The 26502-nt window shown below is 31.3% G+C and overlaps 1 protein-coding gene across 3 annotated transcripts; it reads left to right on the top strand.

The window, feature by feature from the left end:
* The first annotated feature begins 328 nt into the window (after nucleotides 1–328).
* LOC107919019 (2-dehydro-3-deoxyphosphooctonate aldolase) lies at nucleotides 329–12307 on the top strand. Of its 3 annotated transcripts, none has more exons than XM_016848585.2 (15): nucleotides 329–477; nucleotides 687–756; nucleotides 855–952; nucleotides 1110–1206; nucleotides 1486–1551; nucleotides 2087–2146; nucleotides 2256–2330; nucleotides 2462–2546; nucleotides 5182–5240; nucleotides 5564–5608; nucleotides 6561–6659; nucleotides 6876–6923; nucleotides 7067–7114; nucleotides 10739–10829; nucleotides 11959–12307. In XM_016848585.2, the coding sequence occupies exons 2-14, from the start codon at nucleotides 721–723 to the stop codon at nucleotides 10793–10795; spliced, it is 873 nt and encodes a 290-aa protein (XP_016704074.1). In that variant the 5' UTR covers nucleotides 329–477; nucleotides 687–720; the 3' UTR covers nucleotides 10796–10829; nucleotides 11959–12307. The 3 variants fall into 3 exon arrangements, with proteins under 3 accessions (XP_016704074.1, XP_016704126.1, XP_040930644.1); XM_016848637.2 differs by having other exon boundaries at nucleotides 340–433; XM_041074710.1 differs by lacking the exon at nucleotides 329–477 and having other exon boundaries at nucleotides 533–756.
* Nucleotides 12308–26502: the final 14195 nt, after the last annotated feature.

Raw genomic sequence — 26502 nt, 5'->3', positions numbered from 1 at the left:
TATTACTTAAAATTAATTAAAAATATAATTAAATTATTTGATAAATACATATTTTAAATTACAAAAAAATATTCTACATTTTATCTTTGATATTTAAACATTTCACCTTATTATAAATAAGAAATCAAATTTTAAACATAAAATTTTTATAAGATAATATAATATCAAAATAAATAAAATAAAATAAATAATTAAAAATATCCTATATTAAATGATAAATACTTATTATTAAATCATAAATATTAATTTTCAATACATTTAAATTTTTCAATGAATTGCCATACTGGGCCATACTATATGATTTTCCTTTTAAGTATTTTATCTGTTTGGCTTAATTCTAATTATTATTTTATTAAAAAAATTACTATTATCCGGAGAGGAGAGTTTTCTTAGTTCATGACTTCCCGTCCTTTTCAGCATATTTGATTCGACTGTGAGTTTCTCTTCTTTCTGTCCTCCCACCCTTTTTTTTTTCTGGTAACTCTCTTTCTCTCTTTATAATTTAACTCTCTGCTTTTTTAACATTATTCTCTTTTTTTTTAATGTTCATTTCGCAATATTTTAGATCTCGGAGTTTTCTTTTATTCTGATTTATGCCATTTCTTTCTTGATACTTATCTCTCTCAATTTATTAATTCAGTGGTGGAGTTTTTTTCTAAATAATTAATTTTTTTTATACTCGGTAGTCGGGACTGATAACTGCAATTGCTGAAGTTTAGTATGGATTCCTCGGCTTCGCTGTTAAACAAGCTCATGGTGATGGTTCCCACTTTATTATTCATTATTATTTTTTCTTTATAACCCGAGCTAGTAGTTTCTGTTCAATAATTGTATGAATAAATGTTGAATCTCAGGGTGCGGATCCATTTTTCTTGTTAGCGGGTCCCAATGTGATTGAATCTGAAGATCACATTCTAAGGATGGCTGGCTACATCAAGACTATCACTACCAAGCATGAATTTCTTTTTACTTCCCCCCCCACCCCGCCTTTTTTTCTTTTTTGGAATCACTTGTGCAAAACTACTTGAGATTGATCATAGTAGAACATGTACAAAGCTATGTTTTTTTTTTAATATCTGAATTATATCTGCGCGTTCTGTATTTTGTAGACTTGGGTTGCCTTTGGTTTTCAAATCAAGCTTTGATAAAGCTAACCGAACATCATCAAAATCATTTCGGGGTCCTGGAATGGCTGAAGGCTTGCAGGTTCTTTTCTTTAGTTTCTTTACTTTATTACATATCATGGCTGCTTTGCTTACATTGCATGCTACATGGTTGCTTGACATGGATCTGCAGAGTTTGTTTTTTTAATTTTGTTATTGAGCTTAGGATGTATTTCTACATATGGTAGAGTTTTGCTTTTCCTACTATTCTTTACAATTCTGGAATTGCAAGTACATTGTCTGAGGTCAATTTAAATTTTGTGCAACTTTATCTTGGATATATTTACTTAGATTAATATTTCAATTTATTTTTGGGTTGCAGATCCTTGAGAAAGTTAAAGTAGCATATGACATTCCAATTGTAACTGATGTCCATGAAACTATTCAGGTATGAGTAAACCTTGGAGGTCATCTATCTATACACAAACTTTATCATTTATTTTAAATCTATGTTCATGTATTCATTTTGGAATTTTTGTGAATGTGATTTCTTTGGATTATGTCTTTTCAAATGCATTTTGTTTCAAAAATCATCTATACATCTGCTGATGTACTTTTTATATTACCATGCATTGCTTCTGCCGTTGATGAGAAGTAATGTGGCCAATGCACTACCTACTCTCTTAATAGGAAACCATAACTTTAGACTTAATGAACAAGCACATATATGAATCATACGTTGTTTAAAGTAGTTGTGTGATGAAATCAAAATTTCCATACCAGATCATTACTAACAACGCCTTTTAATGTTTTTGGTGGATGCTTTTTCATATTGTTAGTCTGGCCATGAACAAAATCTGACATACCAAATGAAGTAAGCATAATATGAGCCTGCACACCTTTTGCTGGACAGAAATTATTTCTTATATTCCTTCCATTTAATCTATTGTTTGGATAACTATCAAATACCCGTTTGCTTTCAGTGTGAAGCAGTTGGAAGAGTCGCTGATGTTATTCAGATTCCAGCATTCTTATGTCGTCAGGTTAACCTGATATTTATTATTAACGGCACCATTCCATGTTCATGAAAAAAAAAGTTATGATTGACCTTGGTCTATTGTTAAGAATATTTTGTCTTTGTTTGTTTGATAGACGGATCTTCTAGTTGAGGCGGCCAAGACTGGAAGAATTATCAATATTAAAAAAGGCCAGTTCTGTGCTCCTTCTGTGAGTGTTCTGCTTTTGATACTAAAACAAATTTCAAAACTCGTATTTGGAGTACAAACTCTCAAGTTTAAGTAAACTCTACTTTTCTGTTATTATACATGGCTGTTCATTGTAATTATGCATATCTGTAGGTTATGGTAAATTCTGCTGAGAAGATTAGATTGGCTGGGAATCCGAATGTGATGGTTTGTGAAAGAGGCACCATGTTTGGCTATAGTAAGTTGTTCTGGAAATTTTGACAAAAAAGAAAGAAATTATTTTGGATCTGTATTTAGGCTCTTTAGGAAGGTTTTCTTGGTTCATAACTTCATATATAGATCTATTGAGTACTTGTGTGTTGTTTGCACACTCTTGAAATAAGTAGTAATATGGTAATAGTATAGAATGTTAATGGATTCTCAAATCTTTCTGTTAATTTTCACTAACATTCTTCAAGAACTTATTTAGGAAACAATATACGATCATTTGATTCATTGAATGATGTTAAACCCTTCAAACTAAAATTAATTGGTCATAGGTGGTGGTGATGTCCAACTTGGATATAGAGCCACAACAAACTGTAGGCTAAATTTGATATAACCTTATGTCTCCCTTCACATGTAGGGCCATAAATTATTCATATGAATGTTCTTATAAACTAGACTTGAAAACAAGGCAACAAATAACATGTGATATTGTGTTAATCTATTCAATGCAACAACTAGCGAGCAATAGATGGAGGGCCCAATCTCAATATAATACATGTTGTCAAGGGCACAAGCTACAATCTAGGCTTTACAACCGTTATATTGCCTTAGGCGCAACACAAGATAGAAAAAGTCACTCAGTTGAGTGATGTAAGGCACAATAAGCATATTTGTGTATTTTTCAATGTGCGTCTATGTGTCTGTATAAGCTTAAGATATATAATTATGACAAACACTAAGGAGTGATCCGGTTTATCTAAAAAACATGCAATTTTTTGTTGGCTAATATGCATGATTTCCTTGTGGTGTCATGTCTATTGTTGAATACTCAAATATTGATTTAGTACTATCCCTTTGCATACTAATAAAGATCCTATAATGAAAAGAATAAATAAATAATATATAAATAAAAGAGTTAAAAATAAAATAAAATAAAGAAAACTTCATAGCTAGCTTTTTTCTTTCTTTTTTAATGCCTATCACATAACAAAAATGCGTGCCTCAATGACATGGCAAGTGTCTAATCTAGTGCGCCTTGCCCAAAAGCATCTTGAGTCAATTTTGTTGTCTAGGCACAAGCTGTAGATGGGTGTTTTGAAGGGGCATTAGGTATGACAACTAGAAAGTTAGTATTAGAGATGATATCATAAATGACCCCTAAAGGTTATTGTATTTGTCAATGCCGTACCTCTACTTCGAAAAAATGACTAGTTTGATACCTATACTATCAAACCGTTATCATTGTGTACTCAGGATTATATCTGTTGAATGAGTTATGATGTAGCTTTAACCAATTATGGAACATAGCATTAACACGGTTAAATATGAGTTTTGATGTGGCTTTAACCTATCAAGTCCCGTCATATGGTTGCAGGACCTGATTTATTTTTAAGTTAACATATAGAGTTTCCTTTTAAAAGAAAAAAAAGGAAAAAAGTTATTTTTAAAATATAAGATATTTAAAAAATATATTATTTTAAAAAATATGTGACTCTTCAATTATAATATTTTTAAAACATTTCATTTTCAAATTAAGAAATTAATTTTAAAAATTAAAAATAGAATCATTTTTAAATATAAAACTAAAATAGAATCATTTTTAAATATAAAACTTTTAAATTTACTCGTTAGGAATTTATATTGTATTTTTCAAAAATATTTTAAAAATTACAAAATATAAAATATGTAATTAAATTACTTTATTAATTTATTTTTCTTAAATCATTTAAAAAAAGGAAATTATTTAAAATTACATGTTTAAAAAATTAATAATTAGTTTTAAAATAACTCTTGTTTAAAATTAATTAATTTAATTAAATTCAGGAATATATTTTAATTTAAAATTTTTTATTTTTAAAAATAAATTTAGATATTATAAGTACATTTAAAAGTTTTTTTCAAAAAACAAAAAAAAATTGGTTAAATACTACATATCTAAAATTTTTTAAACGAGTAAATCTTTAATTTTCATATTTTGGAAATAATATTATTTATCTCTCAATATTATTTTATTTTATTTTTAAAACAATATATTATTTAATATAATTTAAATATTTAGTATTTTAAAAATAATTGCATTTTTTTATTTTTTAAAAAAAGTAAACTTTACGTTAATTTCTAAATAAATTGGTATTTTCCATGTGTCCGGACTTGATTGATCAAAGGTCACATTATAACTAAAATTTAATGGTGTTAATGCTAGGTACCACAATGTTAAACAGTTTCATAGTATAGGTACAATATTGAACATTTTTAAAGCAGAAGTGTTACATTGATTCTAGACATTAACCCTTAATCTTATAAAGCAACATGACTTGAGGAACATTATAGGAAAGGTGCAATCACCTCAGCCTTGCTTCCAGCATGGTAAGTTTTGGAAATTCTAATTTATAGGTTCTCATGGATTTATGTTTCTTGAACAATTGAGTGCTCATCCGTTTTCTGTATTATCAATGCATAAATAAAATATTTATTTAGTTTTTATTTCTTGTTCCGTCTTTTTGTGTTCTAATATCATTAATCAACCCCCTTTTGGTCTATCAGAATTGTATTGTAATTCAAGCCTAAGATCACCTTTACTGAATATTCGAATTCAACTTTTCGATGCATTGTTATTTTTGTTTACCCTTTTTGATTGATCTTATTGCATTTATTTTGATTTACAGATGATCTTATTGTTGATCCACGTAACTTGGAGTGGATGAGGGAAGCGAATTGTCCTGTTGTAAGCATATGGCTTATGATTGCAATTTCTATACTTTCTAATGTTTCTTTCCTCCCTGAAAATATTTAAATCATGCATTCAGACTCTCAGGGGCAGACCTGGAGCTAGGTCTGGTTGACTGTAGTCTATAATGCTTGCTTCAGTCATATGCGTTTATTTGCAATATGTCACTTCCTATGTTTATTTTGAAGAGACATTACAAACAAAAAATAGTTATTTGCAGTATGACTTTTTTTTCATCTGTGTAATTTTAACAATTTTTGTTCCATTTTCATGCTGTTAACCGGTGGACTTCATTATCTGATTTAATAATTTTACTCCAGGTTGCTGATATCACACATTCACTGCAACAGCCAGCTGGAAGAAAGGTTGGGATAACTTTGAATATGACTTTTTTGTTTCCGAAACTAGAGTGTGATAGAGTGCTCTCTTGTTATGGCTATGGATGATGTTACTTGTTAACCGATATTTTGATATTGTATGGTATCTTTCAATCAGTTATGTTCAAGAAATTTGGAAGGATCTGTCACTGATTTTGAAATGGGATAGTTGACTAACATTATATATTTTTTTTGATATTTTTGCTGTAAGGACAATCAATATGGGATAGGCTAAGGAAAACGTAATTTTAACCAAAAATGGTTTTTGACATTGGATCTGCTTGTTTCATATTCATTTCATCTTTGAGTTTTGATTCGGAGTTGATGGTTATAGTTAGAATTTCTTTCCTGTGAATGTTGATACACCTAGGGCTGTTTCATACCTTCAAGATCCAGCATATTTCACAGGATTAATTAAATTTACAATGAAAATGATAATATGGATGAGAAGCTGCCTTACCTATCATTTCATGTATAGTTCTTATTATTTTGCCCTTTTTCTTGACCAAAGGGTAGGTTGGTGCAAACTCAAACTCAAATTTTGTCGGTGTACCTGCCATTTTCTTTATAGTACTTATTCTTTTTCTTGACCAAAGGGAAGGTCAGTGCTAATTCAAAATCACTTAATTGCGTCAGTGGCAAAAGCTCCAAAAATCACATTAAATCTTCCTATGTTGCATTTTGTTATTTGCAATTCTGTCCATTTGATATTGTGTGGCCAAAACATTGGTCTGAAATATTTGAAACAAATTAGCTTGAGGATTAATATTCTACGGTAGCTTTTCTTTCATTCTCGTTTTCTGCTAAATACTTTTGCTATATAGTCGGTGTTCTTTATGATATGGGTTTCCTGATCGTCATTGTTTTCCTTTAGTTTATTAGTTTGTATGGCTTCTGAGTTTCACTTTTTATCATGTTAATTCTTTTCTTTTGTGTATAGTTGGATGGTGGAGGTGTAGCCAGTGGAGGTTTCCGTGAACTCATACCATGCATTGCAAGAACTGCAGTTGCTGTTGGAGTGGACGGAATTTTCATGGAGGTATGTTTTGCTTGACTGCCTTGTGGAAAGCTGTATTATAAAGTAATTGAGAGACTAAGCTGGAGTTTGGGTTGTCTTTTACTCAACTTACAATTTACAGGCATTGATTTTTACTTTGATTATTGAAATAGCATGTGTGCAAAATACATTCTCATATAGTTTCTATGGAGATTGATTTTGGTTTTGGCGCCTAAAAGTTTTCTCTTTGATATCTAGGTGCATGATAATCCATTAAATGCACCGGTTGATGGTCCGACTCAATGGGTGAGTTAAATTTATAATTTGCTCTTGCTCAAATACTAGAATATTGTGTCTTCAGGTCAATTAATGTAGAGAAGTTATATTATCAGACCTTATTATCAAGTCATAAACTTATCAGAACATGTTTTGCTTGTTACTGGAGATAGCCACTGCGCCATTTGGAGGAACTTCTGGAAGAGCTAATTGCAATAGCTGTAAGTTCTTTTTCCATCATTGATGTGAATGGTTATGTTATACTGTTCCGATATTTGCATGGTAATTTTTTTTCTTGAGCAATTTGAATTGTTTACAAGAAATTGATATTAAGATAGAAAAGCTATGGATAGCTTGAAGCTGTGGCGGGGATGTCCTTCCCAAGCTGGTTAATAGGAACTTTCCCTCCAAATCCAATCCTCTCAATTGTGGGAGGAAAACACTCATTAACATAATTAACAATTTTATTTACAACTTTACCCGTAACCGCTTAATTTCACTCTATTTCTCATCCTTTATACCAAACACAAAGAGGAAAAATGACTGACTTCCTCCCTTTCTCTTTCCCCACTTTTTTCTCTTCCCTCTATTTTCTTTTCTACAAAACATGGTGTTAGGCTTTTCTTTTACCTTCTAACCTTTGCATTGAGTTTTGAGTTGAAATAAGAAAAATGAAATAAGAAGTAAGTAGAAATTTTTAAAAAACGTAATAAAAAACGGAACAAAACAAAACAAAACAAAAATAGATCCAGGGTAAAGTCACCAGATATGCAGACCTTTGTATAGATATGGTTGGTTACTAGGAATTTGGGTAGTAAATTCCATAAATCTTAATTAAAGGAGATGTGATATTATTGGTTTGAATAGAAACATATATATATATACATCGAAAGAGTAAAGTGAATTTGTTGTCAAAGAGACACACAGAGAGGTAAAACTGAGATCTTTGCGTTTAGAACAAAGAGAAGGAAAAAGAATGTTGGAGGGATGAGTTGAAAAGGATATTAGAAAAGACAAAACTATCAAAGGAGGAATTATGAGCTCTTTTTTATAAATAATCTTTCTTCTGTAATCTGTTGTTTCTCAAATGGTATTGTTGGAGAAGAAGGTTATATGGTATTGGCATGAGTGACTTGAGGACTGAGAGACAGTACTTAGTTTGTTTACAAAGAATCCCGTTTATGATGTATGTAGGAGCAACCACTCTTCAACCAGAAACAAAGCCCAATTCTGATATTTGGTGAGGAAAATTCTATTGCAACCAGTCACATATTTGGAGAGATCTCAAGTCAAAATCCCACAAGCTTCTAGAATTGTGTCCATAGTAATTCATAGCAATATAATTCTGTTTGCACTTTGCACGTTTTACTTGGCTATTTCTAATCTTGGGTGTCCCAAGCTTATCTGTTGATACCTAAATACCTCATCAGGTATTGTAAATGGGAGAGGTTATTTAAGTAAAATAAACTTTGCACTCTCAACAAGACTGAATTTGAGCTTTGTTAATCAACTTTGTCTTGTTTTCTAAATGGCTTTTCTTAAAATTACTCTGCTAATGATGCCAAAGTGGGAGAATATTAGAATTTCCTTATGGAAGCTTATAATTCAACTTCATCTTGTTTGCACATCTAGCCATTTAATCCTAATGGAGCACATATGAAGGGCTTATTGAGCTAAGGCCTACACTGTCATATCCCAATACGATGTGCTAAGCCCATAGTTTATCATATTAACTTAATTGGCTCTTATGCATGTTTCATGTAGTACTAAATTATAAGCTTGTTTTATTAACACATTTTCAAATATTCAAATGGAAGGCAAAAGTTTGTTTGTTAGGTAGAGATTAAGTAGCTTTTGAATTATTATTTTTTCCCCTTAATGGTCTCTAGTTAAATATGAATCCCAGCAAAAAGTAGTTGATTCTGCTTGGAGAAAGAGTTTGTATGGAACTATTGGTTGCCATTTGGGATTTTTCTAGGTGATCTTTCAATCATTTTGACCACTTTTTGGATGATAGATTTTGAAGAACGGTAGGATGTTGTTTGGACTCTTCATTTTCTTAAAGTTCCCGTGTTTGACACTTGTGCTCTGGATATTGGGATATGACCTCCAAGGATCCTCTGAATACATGGAAAAACTTAGAAAAGAATAATCACATTGGTGTCAAATACATACATGTATCTAACACACCTAAGTTTCAGTAACATAGACAGTAGGAACCAATTTCAGAAATGTTGGAAAATATGGCTGCATGTAGGGGTGAGCAAAATTCGATTCGATTTGAAAAAATTGAAAAAACTTTCAAATTTTGAATTATTCGAATCGAGTTAATCGAATTAATCGAGTTAATCGAATCAACTCAATTTTTTTTTCAAATTTCAAGTTTGAGTCAAGTTGAATTTTCGAATTCGAATAACTCGAAACATTCGAATAAACCAAATATAAACTATATTTATTTTTAATTGTTTTAAATTTTAGGCTTTTACTTAAACCCAATTTCCCCCAAGCCTGTCTGCCCAAGCCCCAAAGATTTATTTTCCCAAATCCCAATTCCTCCCCCAACAAATTCCAAACCCCAAATTATTTTTCTTCTTCTCTCCATTTCCATTCAATTCAAACCCTAAAATAAACCCTTCTTCCTTCTTCTTCTTCTTAATTATTTTTTAGTTATTTACTCACTTATTTATTCACTTATTTACTTCAATTTTTTGTTGTATGAAAAAATATTTTTTTGAAAAATTACATAAAAATAAACAACACTAAACTCTTTTTTTTTTTAAATTTAACTCGAACAAATATATTCGATTCGATTTGATTCGAATTCCATCTCACTCGACTCGATTCGAGAAAACTTCTAATTAAGTTAGGATGATAAAATAAGATTCGAAAATTCGATTAACTCGAAAATTTTCGATTCGATTCTATTCGATCGAATGCTCACCCCTAGCTGCATGTTAATCATTATTCTTTCAAAACTAATAGACTTTTGCTTATCAAACACCTTCTAAACCTCCCCATTTAATTTATCTCATTTGTCTCATCTCTTGGGGGGTGACTTAAGAAAAAGGCAACAAAAAGTTTGTTTTCTTTTAAGGGATTATGGGTGACGATTTTAGTTTCCATTTAGTTACATGGGATCTGGCCAAATAACCAATGGAAGTTTCTCGTATCCCTTATGAAAGCTCTTCTTGGAAAGTGGCTTTGGAGATTTTTGGTGGTAAAAGTTTCTTTAGTTGTACTAACTGTTGCTATTTTGGAGAGATTGGTGATTAGTATTTTAAATGGTTTAGAAAGTAATGGCACTGGTTTTTGGTTTGTACTTCTTTCAAGGTGGATAGTAGGCATTCTATCTTTTCTGCTTCATGTTTACTGTGGAGATGGATTTACTTGGTGTTATTTCATATTATACAGAGTGCATATGAAGTTTTTGTTTTTTGAGATAGGATTGCTCCCTTGGCAACTTGTGAAGAATATAATTCTAGGGTAGTCTGTAGGAATTTTCTTTGGCAAGCAATTCAGAAGATAAGGGCCCTAAGGAAGGTTTTTTTCTTTTTTTTTGGAAAACATCTAAAGGCATAATTTTAACATTAATAACTTACAAAGAAAAAGTTTGTCATCTTTCATTGAGATATTTGTGGGCAAAACAGTATTACTGTCTTTGACTTATGTGCTACTCTTTTATTAAAAATAGCAGCGATATTCAGGATATCTATGATTTTGGTAATAATAACTGTTCTTGTGCATGGGTTGTTACCACTTTGATGCCTTTCAATGCAGCATTATCTTTATTTATCAAATAAGTAGGAATGTCAGTATTTATCATTTCTTCAATTGATGTTTTCCAGGGAGTAAGCAAAGGGAAGAAACGCTTCAACATTGATCTCACACCCTATTCAGGTTAGGAAGATTCCAAGAGTTGTTCGAGTGGATAAGCAGGTAATTATCATTCCATTCATGGAATTATAAGTGTTGAACTAGCCGTTTATGCCTTTTGGATATAACTCCATATAAATTATGCTGTTCTGTTTGATAATATCATTTCACTGAACTCAAATATGAGTACTTAACCTATATTCCACTTTCGGTGTGAAATAAATACTTAAGTACTTGACGTCCCAAATTTGGCATGATAATAACACAAGCAGTCATGCATTATAATTTTCATTCTAGTGATAATAATCACAATTAAACACAAATGAAGAAGAAACACCGTTCTTCTTGTTCTCTCTCTCATTTAGGCATGTAAGGAGCTTCTTAGTTTGCAGTTCGCATGAATCCTTGCATTTTTCAACAAAGAGCAGCTAAAAGCAATTGAAACTAGTTATGCTTGGTGTTTATTTATAATTTAAAAGTTCCCTCTGCACACAAAGTGAAGGAAAAAGGGCCTGAAAAGGAATCAGGAATAAATCTCCTTTTCTTAACCAAGATCAGAAGTCTCCTCTCAATTTTCTTTTTCTATTTTGATTTATTCCTTGTTCTTGGATCTTCGTTTTTTTCCCTGCTTCACATCACTACTTTGCATGGCCACTCTATGACACACACCAGAGCAGAGCTTTCATCTTTTTTCATTTGTTCTCATCTGTTTAACCTCATAATCATATCATATTTCTCCCAAAGGGCAAAACACTCAATTTCGGAAAGTGAATTCATATTCTTCTTTGATTCACTTCATTTTTATGAACATTTCCGTATTTTCAATTGACTGTTATTGTCTGCATTAGTCCTGTGTTAAATTTTGACTAAAATTGGATATATTTTTATGATTTTCCACATAGATGATATTCAGTAATTTAATTGTAGGAAATGAAACCCATTTCCTGCTTCAGTTCCCCCCCACCGCCCGAAAAAAGGTGTCAAGGTGTTTGGCAGTTGAAAATAATTGTTTTTTTCCTTTTGAAATTGAACAAAATAGTACTTCAATCCTTTAATTACGTGCTTGCTGTATCCAAATCCATAAATGTGAGATTCCTTAGAATGTTTACTGGTATTAGTATTGTTGCTGCTATTTTGTAATTAAGTGTTGCTCATATTTGAAGTTTTGATATCTTGCCTTTTGGATTTTCAGGTGATTGTTTACCGTTAAAGCACGTTTAAGTAGAAACAGCGGTTGATTCTTGAATTTTTCATTGTTAGTAGGCTGTGTATGGTATCCAGGATTTTAGCCCCATTTGCGATGGAAACTTTCCTACTCTATTTATCTATGGAGGAGCAGTCATGTGTTGTTACCGCAAGTTTTTTCTTTTCTTTGTTTATTTTTATATTGGGATGGGGAATGAGGCTACTTGGAATTGAACACAACTTTCCATACCTACAACATAATACTTCGTCATTAGGTTTCTTTGTATGGCTTAAATATGGCTATTGTAATTTATTTTCTAAAAGATTATGATTAGTAATTAAACCCTATTTTGCAATGTTCTCTACTTCATAAAGAAAATTAAACAAGAATATTTTTTTTTAAAGTTTCACTAGTACAAAGATAGTACAATAACAAATATAATGTTTGATCAATTACAATGTAGAATTAAACTAATATAATGCACAATAAATAAAGAATCGGACAAAAGTCAGATTAAATTTGAAAAGAATCAAAATAGACATACATAGTTTGTGAGAGAGATTTACATGTTACAATTGTAAATGATGAGATTCGAGAGTTTGAAGGTCAAGGTATCGGCCTCAGCCTTTGCTAGTACTGCTAATGCCTTATTGGCAGCAATAACAATTTTTTGAGTAAATTATTATATTACATAAAATTATAACCTAGTTGTACAAGAATTTACTCAATTACAATTTGTAATAGTTAAAAATTCAATTCATAATTTAATTTAATAAAACTAAAATATAAACAAATTAAGATATTAAAATTTTAATAATAGTTTATGTATTTCTAGTTATATATTTTTAATAATATAATAAATTATACGAAACTATTGATACTATAATGTGCATTGTTATATTATATAATACTATATATATATTATAACTACTATTCAATTTTTTGTTTAATAAAATCTATATACACTATAACTATGTCATACAATATCAAACATCTCACTATAATACAGTAATCACAAAATTACATTATATAATTGAATTTAGCTAAATATTAATATTATATCATATATGTATTAAAATTTACATAATAATTCTATAATATATTATTATTTTATGCAAAACAATATCGTACACTATTATATATAATATACTAATAGTTATATAATATATTATTTTATTAGGTAATACTATATCATATATTAAAAATTATAATATATTAATAGTTTTATAACATATTATTATATTATGTAATATTAAATTGTATACTATAGTATATCATCTACTATAATCTATATAATATATTATTATAGCTAACTTGATTAAAATTGATTTAACCGTTCAACTCAAATCATTTTGATCAACTTTGTTGGTTAAGTTAATTTTAATTTTAGTAGATTAAAATATTTATACTTGAATCTAAATTCAAATATATTATATACAAGCCCAAATCTATTTTATAATTTAACATAAATATTTATTAGTAATTACTTTTTTGTTAATAAATTTTCAATATAATTTTATAATGTTTATAAATATATTTTCATAAAATAAAAAATTATCTATTTTTATTTTTATTTTAAATGGTATTATATAATCATATTAATTATTAATGCTTGTTATGGTTGTTTAGTTATAAATTTAGACATTTTTACATTTTGGATGAAATTTATCTCGAGCTTTGGCTACAATGGTCTTAAGCTCTAATTATTATGAGTTTGAGCTTTTTGAGCTCAAGTTTTAACGAGCTTAAATTTTCTTAGACTTTGTTTTTTAGATTGTTATGTTTGAGATTTGGTATGTTGTGGTATTATGGCTCTTTTGAGCGTACATGATTTGGGAAAGTAGTTTGATGATGTGTATGGAAATTATGGTAGATTTTAGAATGCTTCTTGCCTAAACAAATATTAGTGTCACAGGGTTAGAACTTTAATCTTGCAATCCATAAGGTCTTAGGTGATTTTTAGGTTTAAATCTACCTAAGTCAACCTAACTCTCGCAAAGCGAGAATTCTCCATAGAAATTCTCTTAAGACATTGAAAATAAAGTTGAATTCACTCAAAACGAAAGAGTAACAAAAGAATAGAAAATGCCACAAGAAAGCAAAGCACGCTATGTATAACACCCCAACCTGACCGAGTTGGTTCGACCCGAATCTGGTGTATTACATTAGCCACCGGAGTGACTCTCCCTTTAACTCCCAACCGATCCTCTAACACACCACAATTTATAGCAAAAAGTTTGTGCTAATTTATCACAATACAGGGAAATGTCATGTCATCATGCATGAAACATAGAACATGTGAACTTATAATGACTTTTGCATAAAGAAATAACATGCTAGAGTTTTCACTTGTGTAGTAAACTCACAAACATACTTGTGTAAAACATGAAACTTAATGACATAATGAACATTAAGATATGCGAGCAGTAAAGTTTTCAGGGTTCGCATATCAACATAGGTTCACATAACAATATATAAGGGTTCTACTTAGGGCTCGCATGCCTATCAGGGTCACATGAATAAGTACCTCACAATAAATCTGGCTCACATATGGGGTTAAAGCATATCTCAAATAAGATGTTGGGAACATGAACATGGGCACACATATAAGGAAGAATACTATAACTTGGAATTTAATTTATATTGGAAGAAAAAGTAACTTAATCAAACAGATAAGTATTTTACTACATACTTTATTGGTTCGCAAAATAGTTTAAAAAAAATAAAAATTAATTCTTATAACAATGGCGAAGTCATTGCATGATATTTCTAAACCCAAGCAGATTTCCATATTGCCTTTTGTTTGGGGTTCGCTGGTACCTATCCTGAGTTTAGCCTCGCTTGGATCACTCACCTTACCACTACTTTTCATGAGATCTACTTATCTACAAAGTAAGAGAGGAGTAAGTGAGTTATTTGAGAATTCAATGAATATATAGGAATCAACATTGCATGCACAAAACATGAGTTTAGTCAGAAGTATTATTTTGTGAGCTGGGCTCATCATAAAGATGCGAGACCTAGTTCACGGTTACTTGCTTATCAAATAGATAGAGAAGTATAGAAGTTTGTAAAACAGATGCACATATACTTGTTGGAAAACATATTCATGTTCACGTAAAACATATTCATGTACTTGGCTTGTTCTTGTTATGTCTTATCTTGTCTGCTGGATATGCAGATCTCTTTATAAAGCCTTACTTGTAACTCAAACAATCCTTAACATGTCCCATAAGTGTATTATAAAGCTAAACACTCTCCAAACCTACCAACTTGTCCCTTTGGATGGAGCATAGCTCGACATTCCCTTATCTCTCCAACATGTCCTAGGGCTTCAACCCCAAATCACAAAACTTGAAGGTGAGTACTCACAATCCTATGACATGCCATTATATCCAACATATAGGGTTATCATGTAAAAACATTTAAAACATAGAGCTTACATAGGGAGCTTGCATTAAAAAAAACACTGTTCACATTTAGCTTTATTGGGAAATGTGCCCATATTGTAGTAAACATGTAATTCTTTTCTATGTATTTGAATGATGAATAAATAAATTTCACATTTCACTATTATTTCTTTTGCATTTCTGTCTTCTTTCATATTTTGCATGCATAGCGAAATTGTAACAAGCAAATATTAGCTCATTGATTATCTAAGTTCAAACTGATGATAAGTAACATTGTAGGAACATTTACATTGTGAGAAAGATAACTTACTTTAGTAAATAATCTAAACAAGTCTGTAATTTCGTAAAAGAATCAAAGTGAGAATTTGATTCAAATGCTAAGAAGGATTATTACGTCGTTTACAATTCCAATTGAGGAGCTGACTAATCTTAGCTATCGGAGCAGTTGACTCCATGAGTAGAGACATAGATGTATTCATTGGCAGAATGATACATTGGACTGGATCCAAGATGAATTAATTTTGAATCTATTTGTGAATTAATTCACTTGTGACATTTATGGTGTGATTTAGCTAAATCCTGAGTTAGTGACTAACCATGCGTATGTAACTCATGTGCTTTAATATAAGTGGAGGCTTATGCTCTAAAGATGATCTAGCCGATAACTGGTATGTTGGTTACATGACTTGTGTATAGCATGGATTTACTAGAAACAGTGGAATTTATACCTCAATTAAAGAGTTAACTATATTCTCTCATCGGCATTGTGTGGATTGATAAATATGGAATATGGCCAAGGGTTGCTGGTTCTCGAACGAGCAATTTATCATAGTCATTTGTTAATAGTGATCATATTAATCATTAAGAAGACACAATGGTGACAATGAGATAAAATAGGATTGTACTAAGTGAACGGTTTTAACTCAAAGGAATCAAAGATATCATATGAGAGTAACACACACATGACGAGGTCATTGGACAAAGCAGTTGGATGAATTTCGTTTGTAAGGAGTATACAATAAGGAGTTTTCAATCAAGATACTTCTTGTGGGCTGACTCCATGATTAAGTAATTACGAATTATTGGAACAATGATTTTGGACATAATTGCAATTACTAGAGCCTAATTGTATATGTCTGATTGGTCCATTTGCTAGCTCAACTAAAACTCAATCAGATTGCATTTGAATTAGAAGTAAATTGTATGACTTTGCGAATAATTTAATTAAGTTGATTTATTCGATGTAGAATTAAATTGAGTGGTCGTAAGAATTGTTCAACTAGAGCATTTGATTAAAGAATTTTCTTGAAAAATTAATTTGAAAAATCTAAGTGATTTTTGGGAAAATTAATTTTGATAAAGTAAAATTAAATTAATCAAATTAATTAAAATTAATATGATATTTTTGAAAATTAATTTTCAAGTCAAACAATTGGCCTAATGGGTACTTGAAAATTAGAGCGAGATCGTAAAATCGTCCCGAGAGCCTAAAGATCAAAACCCAAAAACTGGTCGAACCGGCCTAGTATGTGAATTCGGGTCGACGGTCCAACCGGTGGTTGGACTGGACCAGTCAAGCCGTTAGTGGCTTGGACCAAACTAGCAAAAACTGAACTAGCTTGGGTGCCAACTGCTGTGGCGGTGACATTTCGATGGCCAGAAAATGGTCGACGATGGTGGGTCTTCAGTTGTTGAGCAATGGAAAAATTACACTTCTATTGGGACTGTACTAGAGAATTTGGTTTCAGATTAACTATTCCAAAGATAATATTATTTTAATAGATTTAATTTTAAATTTAATTTAATAATTATCTTAATAGTATTTTATTAATTTAATATTAAAGCGATTATCTTAATATTAAATTTAATTTAATGTTTATCTTGTAGATAAATATTCTATTAATTTAATAAATTCTAATATTTATCTTGATAAATATTATATTAATTTAATATTAAAGTGGTTATGTTTAATCATAGTTGAACTCTCTAAACTCTCCCTATATAATGAGAGTCTTGGGTCATTTTTTTTCACACACTTGAATTTGAGAGAAAGTTGTAGAGAAAAAATACTCTGAAGAAATTATTTTAGAAAATTTCTAGAGACATTTTTCTTATTTATAACTTGACCCAAAAGTTTAGATAAATTACAAAATTACCCCACTGGTAATTTTTTGTGAAAGATTTTCTAATTTGAAATGAGCCCACACTTGATAGATGTGAGCTTGAGGATAGCAGAGAAGACTACTTGGTTGAAGTGTTCATCCTAGACGAATCAAAGAGGTACAATTTTGATTAAATTTTTATTACTTTAGATATCACAACCAATTGCTTGTTTTGGATTTTTTTTTAAAACTCTAGTTTTTCTCTAAATTTTTTTTCCACTGCGTTTCCAAACTTGTTTCCCCAACAAGCTTGCATAAAACATGTCTTAAAAACATAGAGCTCACATAGGGAGCATGCATAAAACACATCTTAAAAACATAGTCATAAAACAAAATTTATAGAAAAGCTTACTCTTGGAACTTAGTTGAAAAATCCCAAGCTCCTAAATCACATAATGGTTCGCACATACAAGTGGCGATCCCTGAATACTCACCGATTTGCTGAGAATTTTAAACAAGTTTTGTTTTTGCTTTGTCCTTGTTGGTAGATGGTTCGGCTGGTTCGCAACATATATAAATATACACATATTACTTAACAAACAAAGCACATTAAATTCAAACGTACGAGCGAACCTAGTTTCCTAGACAATTAACACTAATAGAAAAGAGACTTACATTGGTTTCTATGAACTCGATTTTGAATAGAGACTTGACAACAAAATAATCGACGAGAGAATTTTTCATGGAAAGTGCTTAATTTATAGGCACTAAGTGTTTTGGTACTCTTAGGATACCCTACTTGACTTAGGAAAAATGTTATGTGCATGAGTAGTGTCCTAAGTTGAAAACAAATCAACTTTCTAATTCGAGTATAACTCGACTTATATTGGTGAACCCTTGTTTGCCAAACCTATTGGCAAACCCCAACTTGCCAAACTTACTAGTGAACCCTTAGCTTGCCAACCCACTTGGCGTGCTCAGCTCGCTCAAAACTGGCGAACCCTCCTTACCATGTCTTTTGGTGTACACTATTCGCCAAATCATTGGAAAACTCTATTGTAAGTCTTCTAGAGGACACCTGTTCACCAAACCACCGACGAACACCTCCCTACTCAGCTTAAAATCCTATGTCATATCTTAGGATGTTACAACTCTCCCTCACTTAAGGCATTTCATCCTTGAAATGATCATTGTCAAAACAGTTGAAACTACTGTTATCTCGTTGCTTCTTTTCTTTTCCAAGTAGTTTCACTAGTTTTGTGGTTTCACCACAGTACCTTAACCAAAAGAATCTTCTTGTTTCACAAGACTTTCTCCCCGCGAGCCACAATTTCCCCAGGTTTTTCATAATATATAAGATCAGGTCGCACCTCAACATCATATGTTGGTACAACATGGGATACTTCCTTAGCATGGACACATGGAATACATCATGAATTCGATCAAGTTCGCATGCAAACTTAAGTTGATACGCCACCGGATCTGTAACACCCCTAACCCGTATCTGTCGCCGGAATAGGTTAAGAGGCATTACCGGACTTATAACTTATTTTTGAACAATCAAATATCAAATAACATCATATCTTAGTCAATAAAATTCATTCACATTCCATATGTAATTAAATCGAGCATACAAAGCTTTAAACATTCATTCGGGACTAAATCATAACATATTAAAAATTTCAGAAACTTCAGAAAAGATTTCACATTTCAAGTGTCATACGCCCATGTGAATAGGCGGTGTGCCTCACACGGTTACCAGACATGCTCGTGTCACAGGTCGTGTGAAAATAGGGCATACATACTGACTTGAACCACATGGCCAAGGGCACGCTATGTGCCAGGCCATGGGAAAATTAAGAAGGTTACTGACTTAGGTCACATGGCCGAACACACACCCATGTGCCATCCCGTGTACCACACACGGTTAGTAGACATGCCCGTGTGTCTAGGCCGTGTCAAACCTGTAGGGTATATTGACTTTAATTCGAAAGGGAACCCCAGGGGACGCATGGCCATGTAGCGTGACCGTGTGTCGCACACGGCTGAGACACACGCCCGTGTCCCTGCCCATGTGAACAAAAATAGGCTATTTGCAAAGCCATTTTGCCAACCTAAAAACACAAGCATTTACAAGCATAATTGACTACATTTTCACAGCTCAATAGGCAGCCCAATATACTCATTTTAATACACAGTATAAGCCATATCAAACCTACCAATTACATATCCAAATACCTATCTAACAACATGCATAATCCATTCATTAAACAACTACATATCAAGTCTTCCCTTGCATAATTTCATTCCATCATTATCTTACCAAAACATACCATAATTGAACGCTTAATTCAACCAAAACATAGTACCAAAATAAGTCAAATCACATGGCTTAACTTATACACAAAAATATACCAAAGTCATGATATCAAGTAACATAACTATAATTCCTTAAACTAGCCTATACATGCCATATTTACAAATTCACAACTTCAAAAGTACCTATCGAAAATTGGATAATGTGATGTGCAACTCCTGTGACATCTCGAAATAGGGCCTAAATGGAATAGTGGTTGCGAAACCACAAATCTGAGATAGAAAAGTTTATTTCGATTAATTTTTATGATTTACCGAGTAATTAGATGCATGTGTTAGAGTATTGATAAGAAATTTTATAGATTGTATGTTTAATTTGCCTATTAGGGCTTATTTGCAGAAGTTGCTGTAACAGCCTGATTTAGGGCCTAAACGGAACAATGGTTTTAGAACCATGAATTCAAAGTCAAAAAATTTATTCCGATTAAGTTTTAAGGTTTATTTATTGATTAAAATATTGTGTAAAAATATCATTAAGTAATTTTACTGATAAAGTGCTTAATTGGACTTTTAGGACTAAATTGCGAAAGCTGCAAAATATGTGTTCTAATTCATAAGTACTTGATTGAAATGGGTGTTTAAAGAGGAGGTCCTTAAATGGTAATTATACCATTATATTTCGTTTGGACAAAAATGGGCATGAATAGGACAAAATTTTAAAGAAAGGCCTTAAGGGCATTTTAGTCATTTGGTAATTAAAAGAAATAAAAAGGGAAAATAAAGCCAAAATTTACTCACATGGCTAGGGTTTCAAGCTTTCCAAGCTCAATAGTAAGTCCATTCTAGCCCCGTTTTTCAAGTTCTTTACGATTTTGGAATCCCGGTAACTTAATTAAGCTTATTCTAGCAATAATTTAAGCTAGGGTTCATATTTGGAAAAATAACCATAGGTGAAATATGTTTATTTTGATATTTTATGGTAGAATATGAAGGCTGAAATTATATTAAACAACTTTTGCTAAGCAGTTTTAAGCAAAAATGAGTAAAATGACTTAATCGGTAAAAGTTGTTATTGTTCATAACTATGTGTTAGAGTGAGAATTTGATTTTGCCATAGAAGGTAAAAATGATCAGCATGTCATAAAACATAAGAATAAGGTATGAAGTTTAATTCTCAAGCCTAGAGGCAAAAATGTAAATATGAAAAAGTTGCAAAATTGTAATTTTTTCCAAAGTTTGAGTTAAGGACTGTTTTGAATAGTACATTAATTAAATAAGTAAAATATGATGTTTTAGATCCTGAAAAATGAGATTTGAATCTAGAATGGGAGAAAAATCGAAAATCGAGAAAGTTGGTAAAATGGCCGTTTTAGTATCGAGGTAAGTTCATATGTATAATAAGCATTAATTTATGCATGTTTCAATGTAAAATTGATATATTTACTATGATTTTCGAGGTGTTGAAAGTAAGTATAATTATGATGATTTAAATGTTCAATATTAATTCGACATGGAAATGAGAAAGTATGTAAGTTTGTATGTAAATAATACATTATCTTTATTATGTTTTTGTATTTCATCATATTTTGTGCATTGTAGCTAATTTTTGAATCATAATTGACTATTGGAAGTATGGAATCAAGTATTAGAAAGAGAGAGAAATCCCGGTTAAGCCTTCGGAATAATAACAGATACGCGATGGTATCGCACACAGCCCACCTTTAAAATCGAAGCTCTCTTGTACACATAGTGGCCTTTACTTAGCACCACTCATGTGACCTAGCTCGATTGTACACATAATTTTGGCTCTCTTGTACACATGGTGAACACTTAGTACCACCCATGTGACCTAGGCAGTTTATCTCATAGCTCTCTTGTCTACATGGTGTCTTTCACCTGGAACCACGCATGCGACCTAGCTACATATATCCCGTAGCTCTCTTGTACACATATGTGAACTCAGCACCATACATGTGACCTAGCTACATACCATCTGTATCATCCAATCTTTCCGAAGGCTTAACCGGGATTTCTCTCTCTTTCTAATACTTGATTCCATACTTCCAATAGTCAATTATGATTCAAAAATTAGCTACAATGCACAAAATATGATGAAATACAAAAACATAATAAAGATAATGTATTATTTACATACAAACTTACATACTTTCTCATTTCCATGTCGAATTAATATTGAACATTTAAATCATCATAATTATACTTACTTTCAACACCTCGAAAATCATAGTAAATATATCAATTTTACATTGAAACATGCATAAATTAATGCTTATTATACATATGAACTTACCTCGATACTAAAACGGCCATTTTACCAACTTTCTCGATTTTTGATTTTTCTCCCATTCTAGATTCAAATCTCATTTTTCAGGATCTAAAACATCATATTTTACTTATTTAATTAATGTACTATTCAAAACAGTCCTTAACTCAAACTTTGGAAAAATTACAATTTTACAACTTTTGCATATTTACACTTTTGCCTCTAGGCTCGAGAATTAAACTTCATACCTTATTCTTATGTTTTATGACATGCTGATCATTTTTACCTTCTATGGCAAAATCAAATTCTCACTCTAACACATAGTTATGAACAATAACAACTTTTACCGATTAAGTCGTTTTACTCATTTTTGCTTAAAACTACTTAGCAAAAGTTGTTTAACATAATTTCAGCCTTCATATTCTACCATAAAACATCAAAATAAACACATTTCACCTATGGGTATTTTTCCAAATATGAACCCTAGCTTAAATTATTGCTAGAATAAGCTTAATTAAGTTACCGGGATTCTAAAATCGTAAAGAACTTGAAAAACGGGGCTAGAACGGACTTACTATTGAGCTTGGAAAGCTTGAAAACCCTAGCCATGGCTTCCTCCATGCTAATTTCGGCCTCCATGAAAAATATGAGTAAATTTTGGCTTTATTTTCCCTTTTTATTTCTTTTAATTACCAAATGACTAAAATGCCCTTAAGGCCTTTCATTAAAATTTTGTCCTATTCATGCCCATTTTTGTCCAAACGAAATATAATGGTATAATTACCATTTAAAGACCTCCTCTTTAAACACCCATTTCAATCAAGTACTTATGAATTAGAACACATATTTTGCAGCTTTCGCAATTTAGTCCTAAAAGTCCAATTAAGCACTTTATTAGTAAAATTACTTAACGATATTTTTACACAATATTTTAATCAATAAATAAACCTTAAAACTTAATCGAAATAAATTTTTTGACTTCGAATTCATGGTTCTAAAACCATCGTTCCGTTTAGGCCCTAAATCGGGCTGTTACAACAACTTCTGCAAATAAGCCCTAATAGGCAAATTAAACATACAATCTATAAAATTTCTTATCAATACTCTAACACATGCATCTAATCACTCGGTAAATCATAAAAATTAATCGAAATAAACTTTTCTATCTCAGATTTGTGGTTTCGCAACCACTATTCCATTTAGGCCCTATTTCAAGATGTCACAACTTTGACTTGTCCGAAACGAGCGAGCTACCGAGCCTCTATAAAACATAGAAAAAGAAACAGAGTAAGCTTTATAGCTTAGTAAGCCCATATAATTCAGAATTAAACTTACCATTATACATAATAAAAATAATACAAAAATGCAACCAATTCAATTAACCAACACCTAATCACAAGTATTCGTCACATGTTAATCATTGTAAAAATACATGAAACCATCCATTAATACAATACTTATCATCATTCCAAATTCATATATCATGTATAACATTAGTAACATTTGTAAACTATAACTCATCCGTATAAAAAATATTTATGCCCGTTGAACTTATTAGGACTTCAAAGGATACTCGAGTGAACAATGTCATTAATCTGTCAATTCATTATATGATCTTTCGAGCCATGATCGTAAGCTCATCCTGAACTGATGGACAGTAAGCTCTATTGAGCTGAAACGGTAAGCTCTATTGAGCTGAACAATAAGCTCATACGAGCGGAAACGGTAAGCTCCAATGAGATGAAAACAGTAAGCTCTTATGAGCAGATATATCGATAAGCTGATATGAGCTGTGGCGAGTCCGCAACAAATGTAGGAGCTAGACTAAAATGGTAATCCCAGTAACATGTCACTCGTATCCAATGAATCTATACAGTTCAAACGGGGCTCAGTAAAAAATACATTATATCAATAAAGCATTTATACTTCAAATATTTCTATTATACACATTCATTTCCATAATTAAAAGTATATAAAAGTTCGATTCTAAATATATGAACTTACCTCGTATCCTTGGATAAAACTATTGGCTATTCGTCGACTTTTCATTTTCCCCGATCTAGTTCTGATATTTTTTTATCTTGATCTATATAATATCAAATTAACTCATTCAAACTTTCATTAAATATAATTTAGCCTAAAACATTTATTTTGGCTAAATTACAAATTTACCCCTAGACTTTTGACCACTTTGCAATTTAGTCCTTAACACATAAAAATGCAAAATTGCACAATTAAGCCATAACCCATAGTAGCCAAATTTCCTATATACTATTAGCAGCCCATATCTTTCATTATTTCACACTTTTAACCACCTAATTTTACACATTTCTCAATTTAATCCATATTTTGCATTTTTGTCAAAAATCACTTTGCAAAACTAGTTCAACTATCATCAAGCTTCAATAATCTATCATTAAACATCAAAGAACTCAAGTATTCAACAATGGGACTTTAAAAAATCATGAAAAAAATTCAAAAATTAAGGTACGGACTAGCTAGATTAAGCTGCAATGAGCTAAAAAACGTAGAATTTATTAAAAACTGAGTCAAAACCGTACTTTAATTTAGCTAAGAATGTGCCGAAACCATGGAAGCTTCAAACCCTTATTTTTTTTCTCAATTTCGGCAAGATGATGAATGAATTTACATGGTTTTGGCTTTGTTTTATTATTATTATTAACTTAATACATAAATTACTATATTATTAACATGGTTTTGGCTTTGTTTTATTATTATTATTAACTTAATACATAAATTACTATATTAACCTTATAATTATAACTTATAAATCACTTAAACAATATCCAAGAATATCAACTTACATTATAAATGGACTAATTACATAATAAGGACTTCCATATTAATAAACCATAGCTATTTAATGCTTTTAAACAATAGAACTCAACTTTTACGCGTTATGCGATTTTGTCCTTTTTACCGAATTAAGCATTTAAATGGTAAAATTTCTTTACGAAATTTTTACATAATTAATCTATCATGCTGTAGACCTTATTAAAATAATAAAATAAATATTTTGACTTCAGATTTGTGGTCCAAAATCACTATTTTGATTTGACTAAAAAACGGGCTGTTACAACTCTCCCCCTTCTTAGGGATTTTTGTCCCTGAAAATCTTACCAGTAAAAAGGTTAGGGTACTATTTTCACATCACTTCCTCGGGTTCCCACGTAGCTTCCTCAATCTCGTGCTTATGTCAAAGAACCTTCACTAGAGCTATACGTTTATTTCTCAACTCTTTGATCTCACGAGCCAAAATTCTAATCGGTTCTTCGTTATACGTCAAATCAGCTTGTATTTCAACATCTATTGGCGAGATAACATCTGACGTATCAGATCTGTATCGACGTAACATAGAAACATGAAAGACATTATGAATCTTTTCAAGTTTTGAAAGTAAAACTAGTCGATATGTTACAGGCCCTATTCTCCCAGTAATCTCATACGGCCCGATAAAACGTTAACTCAACTTTCCTTTACGATTGAATTGAAGAACCTTTTTCCACGGTGATACTTTTAAAAACACTCTGTCTTCGACTTGAAATTCAATTTCTCTACGTTTCAAATTCGTATAGCATTTTTGTCGATCTGAAGCTGCTTTTAAACTTTCTCGAATTGTTTTCACTTTTTCTTCAGTCTCTCTGATCAATTCAACCCCGTGATTTTTTTTCTCACTCAATTCAGTCCAGTATAGTAGAGTTTGACATTTGCGGCCATATAAAGCTTCGTACGGTGCCATCTTAATACTCTTTTGAAAACTGTTGTTGTATGCGAATTCAATCAATTGTAAGTATTTTTCCCAACTGCCCTCAAACTCTAAAATACAAGATCTCAACATGTTTTCGAGAATCTGAATAACTCTCTTGGTCTGACTGTTAGTCTGAGGATGAAAAGTAGTACTGAAATTCAACTTTGTTCCTAAAGCCTCTTGCAGTTTCTTCCAGAATCACGACGTAAATCTCAGATCTCTATCAGAGATAATAGATAGGGGCACTCCGTGTAATCGTATAATCTTAGAAATATACAATTCAGCTAGCCTATCAAGTGAGTGATTTGTATGTACCGGTATGAAATGAGTAGATTTCATTAGTCGATCAATGACAACCCAGATAGTATCTTTCTTTTTCAGAGTTAGAGGCAATCCCGAAACAAAATCCATTGTAACTCTATCCCATTTCTGCTCAAGAATCAATACAGGTTGTAGTAAACTCGATGGCACTTGATGTTCAGCTTTGACTTGTTGACATATCAAACATTTTGATACAAACTCTGATATATCCCGTTTCATCCCCGACCAACAATACAACTATTTCTGATCATTATACATCTTATTACTACCTGGATGAACTGAGAAATGTCTACTGTGTGCTTCATAGAATTTTCTGAACAAGCTCTGTAATTTTCGGTACACAAATTC

Source organism: Gossypium hirsutum, chromosome A08 (genome assembly GCF_007990345.1).
Source record: "Gossypium hirsutum isolate 1008001.06 chromosome A08, Gossypium_hirsutum_v2.1, whole genome shotgun sequence".
NCBI classification, from domain to species: Eukaryota; Viridiplantae; Streptophyta; class Magnoliopsida; order Malvales; family Malvaceae; genus Gossypium; species Gossypium hirsutum.
The sequence above is the reverse complement of the archived record's forward strand: the minus strand, read 5'-3'. Positions and strand labels throughout refer to the sequence as shown.

Excerpts from the sequence above, each read along its gene's own strand:
- LOC107919019 (XM_016848585.2), top strand. The coding sequence starts at position 721 with ATGGATTCCTCGGCTTCGCTGTTAAACAAGCTCATG. Across the intron at positions 953-1,109 it reads ATCAAGACTATCACTACCAA|ACTTGGGTTGCCTTTGGTTT; the intron begins GCATGAATTTCT and ends TGTATTTTGTAG. Across the intron at positions 7,115-10,738 it reads AAGAGCTAATTGCAATAGCT|GGAGTAAGCAAAGGGAAGAA; the intron begins GTAAGTTCTTTT and ends GATGTTTTCCAG.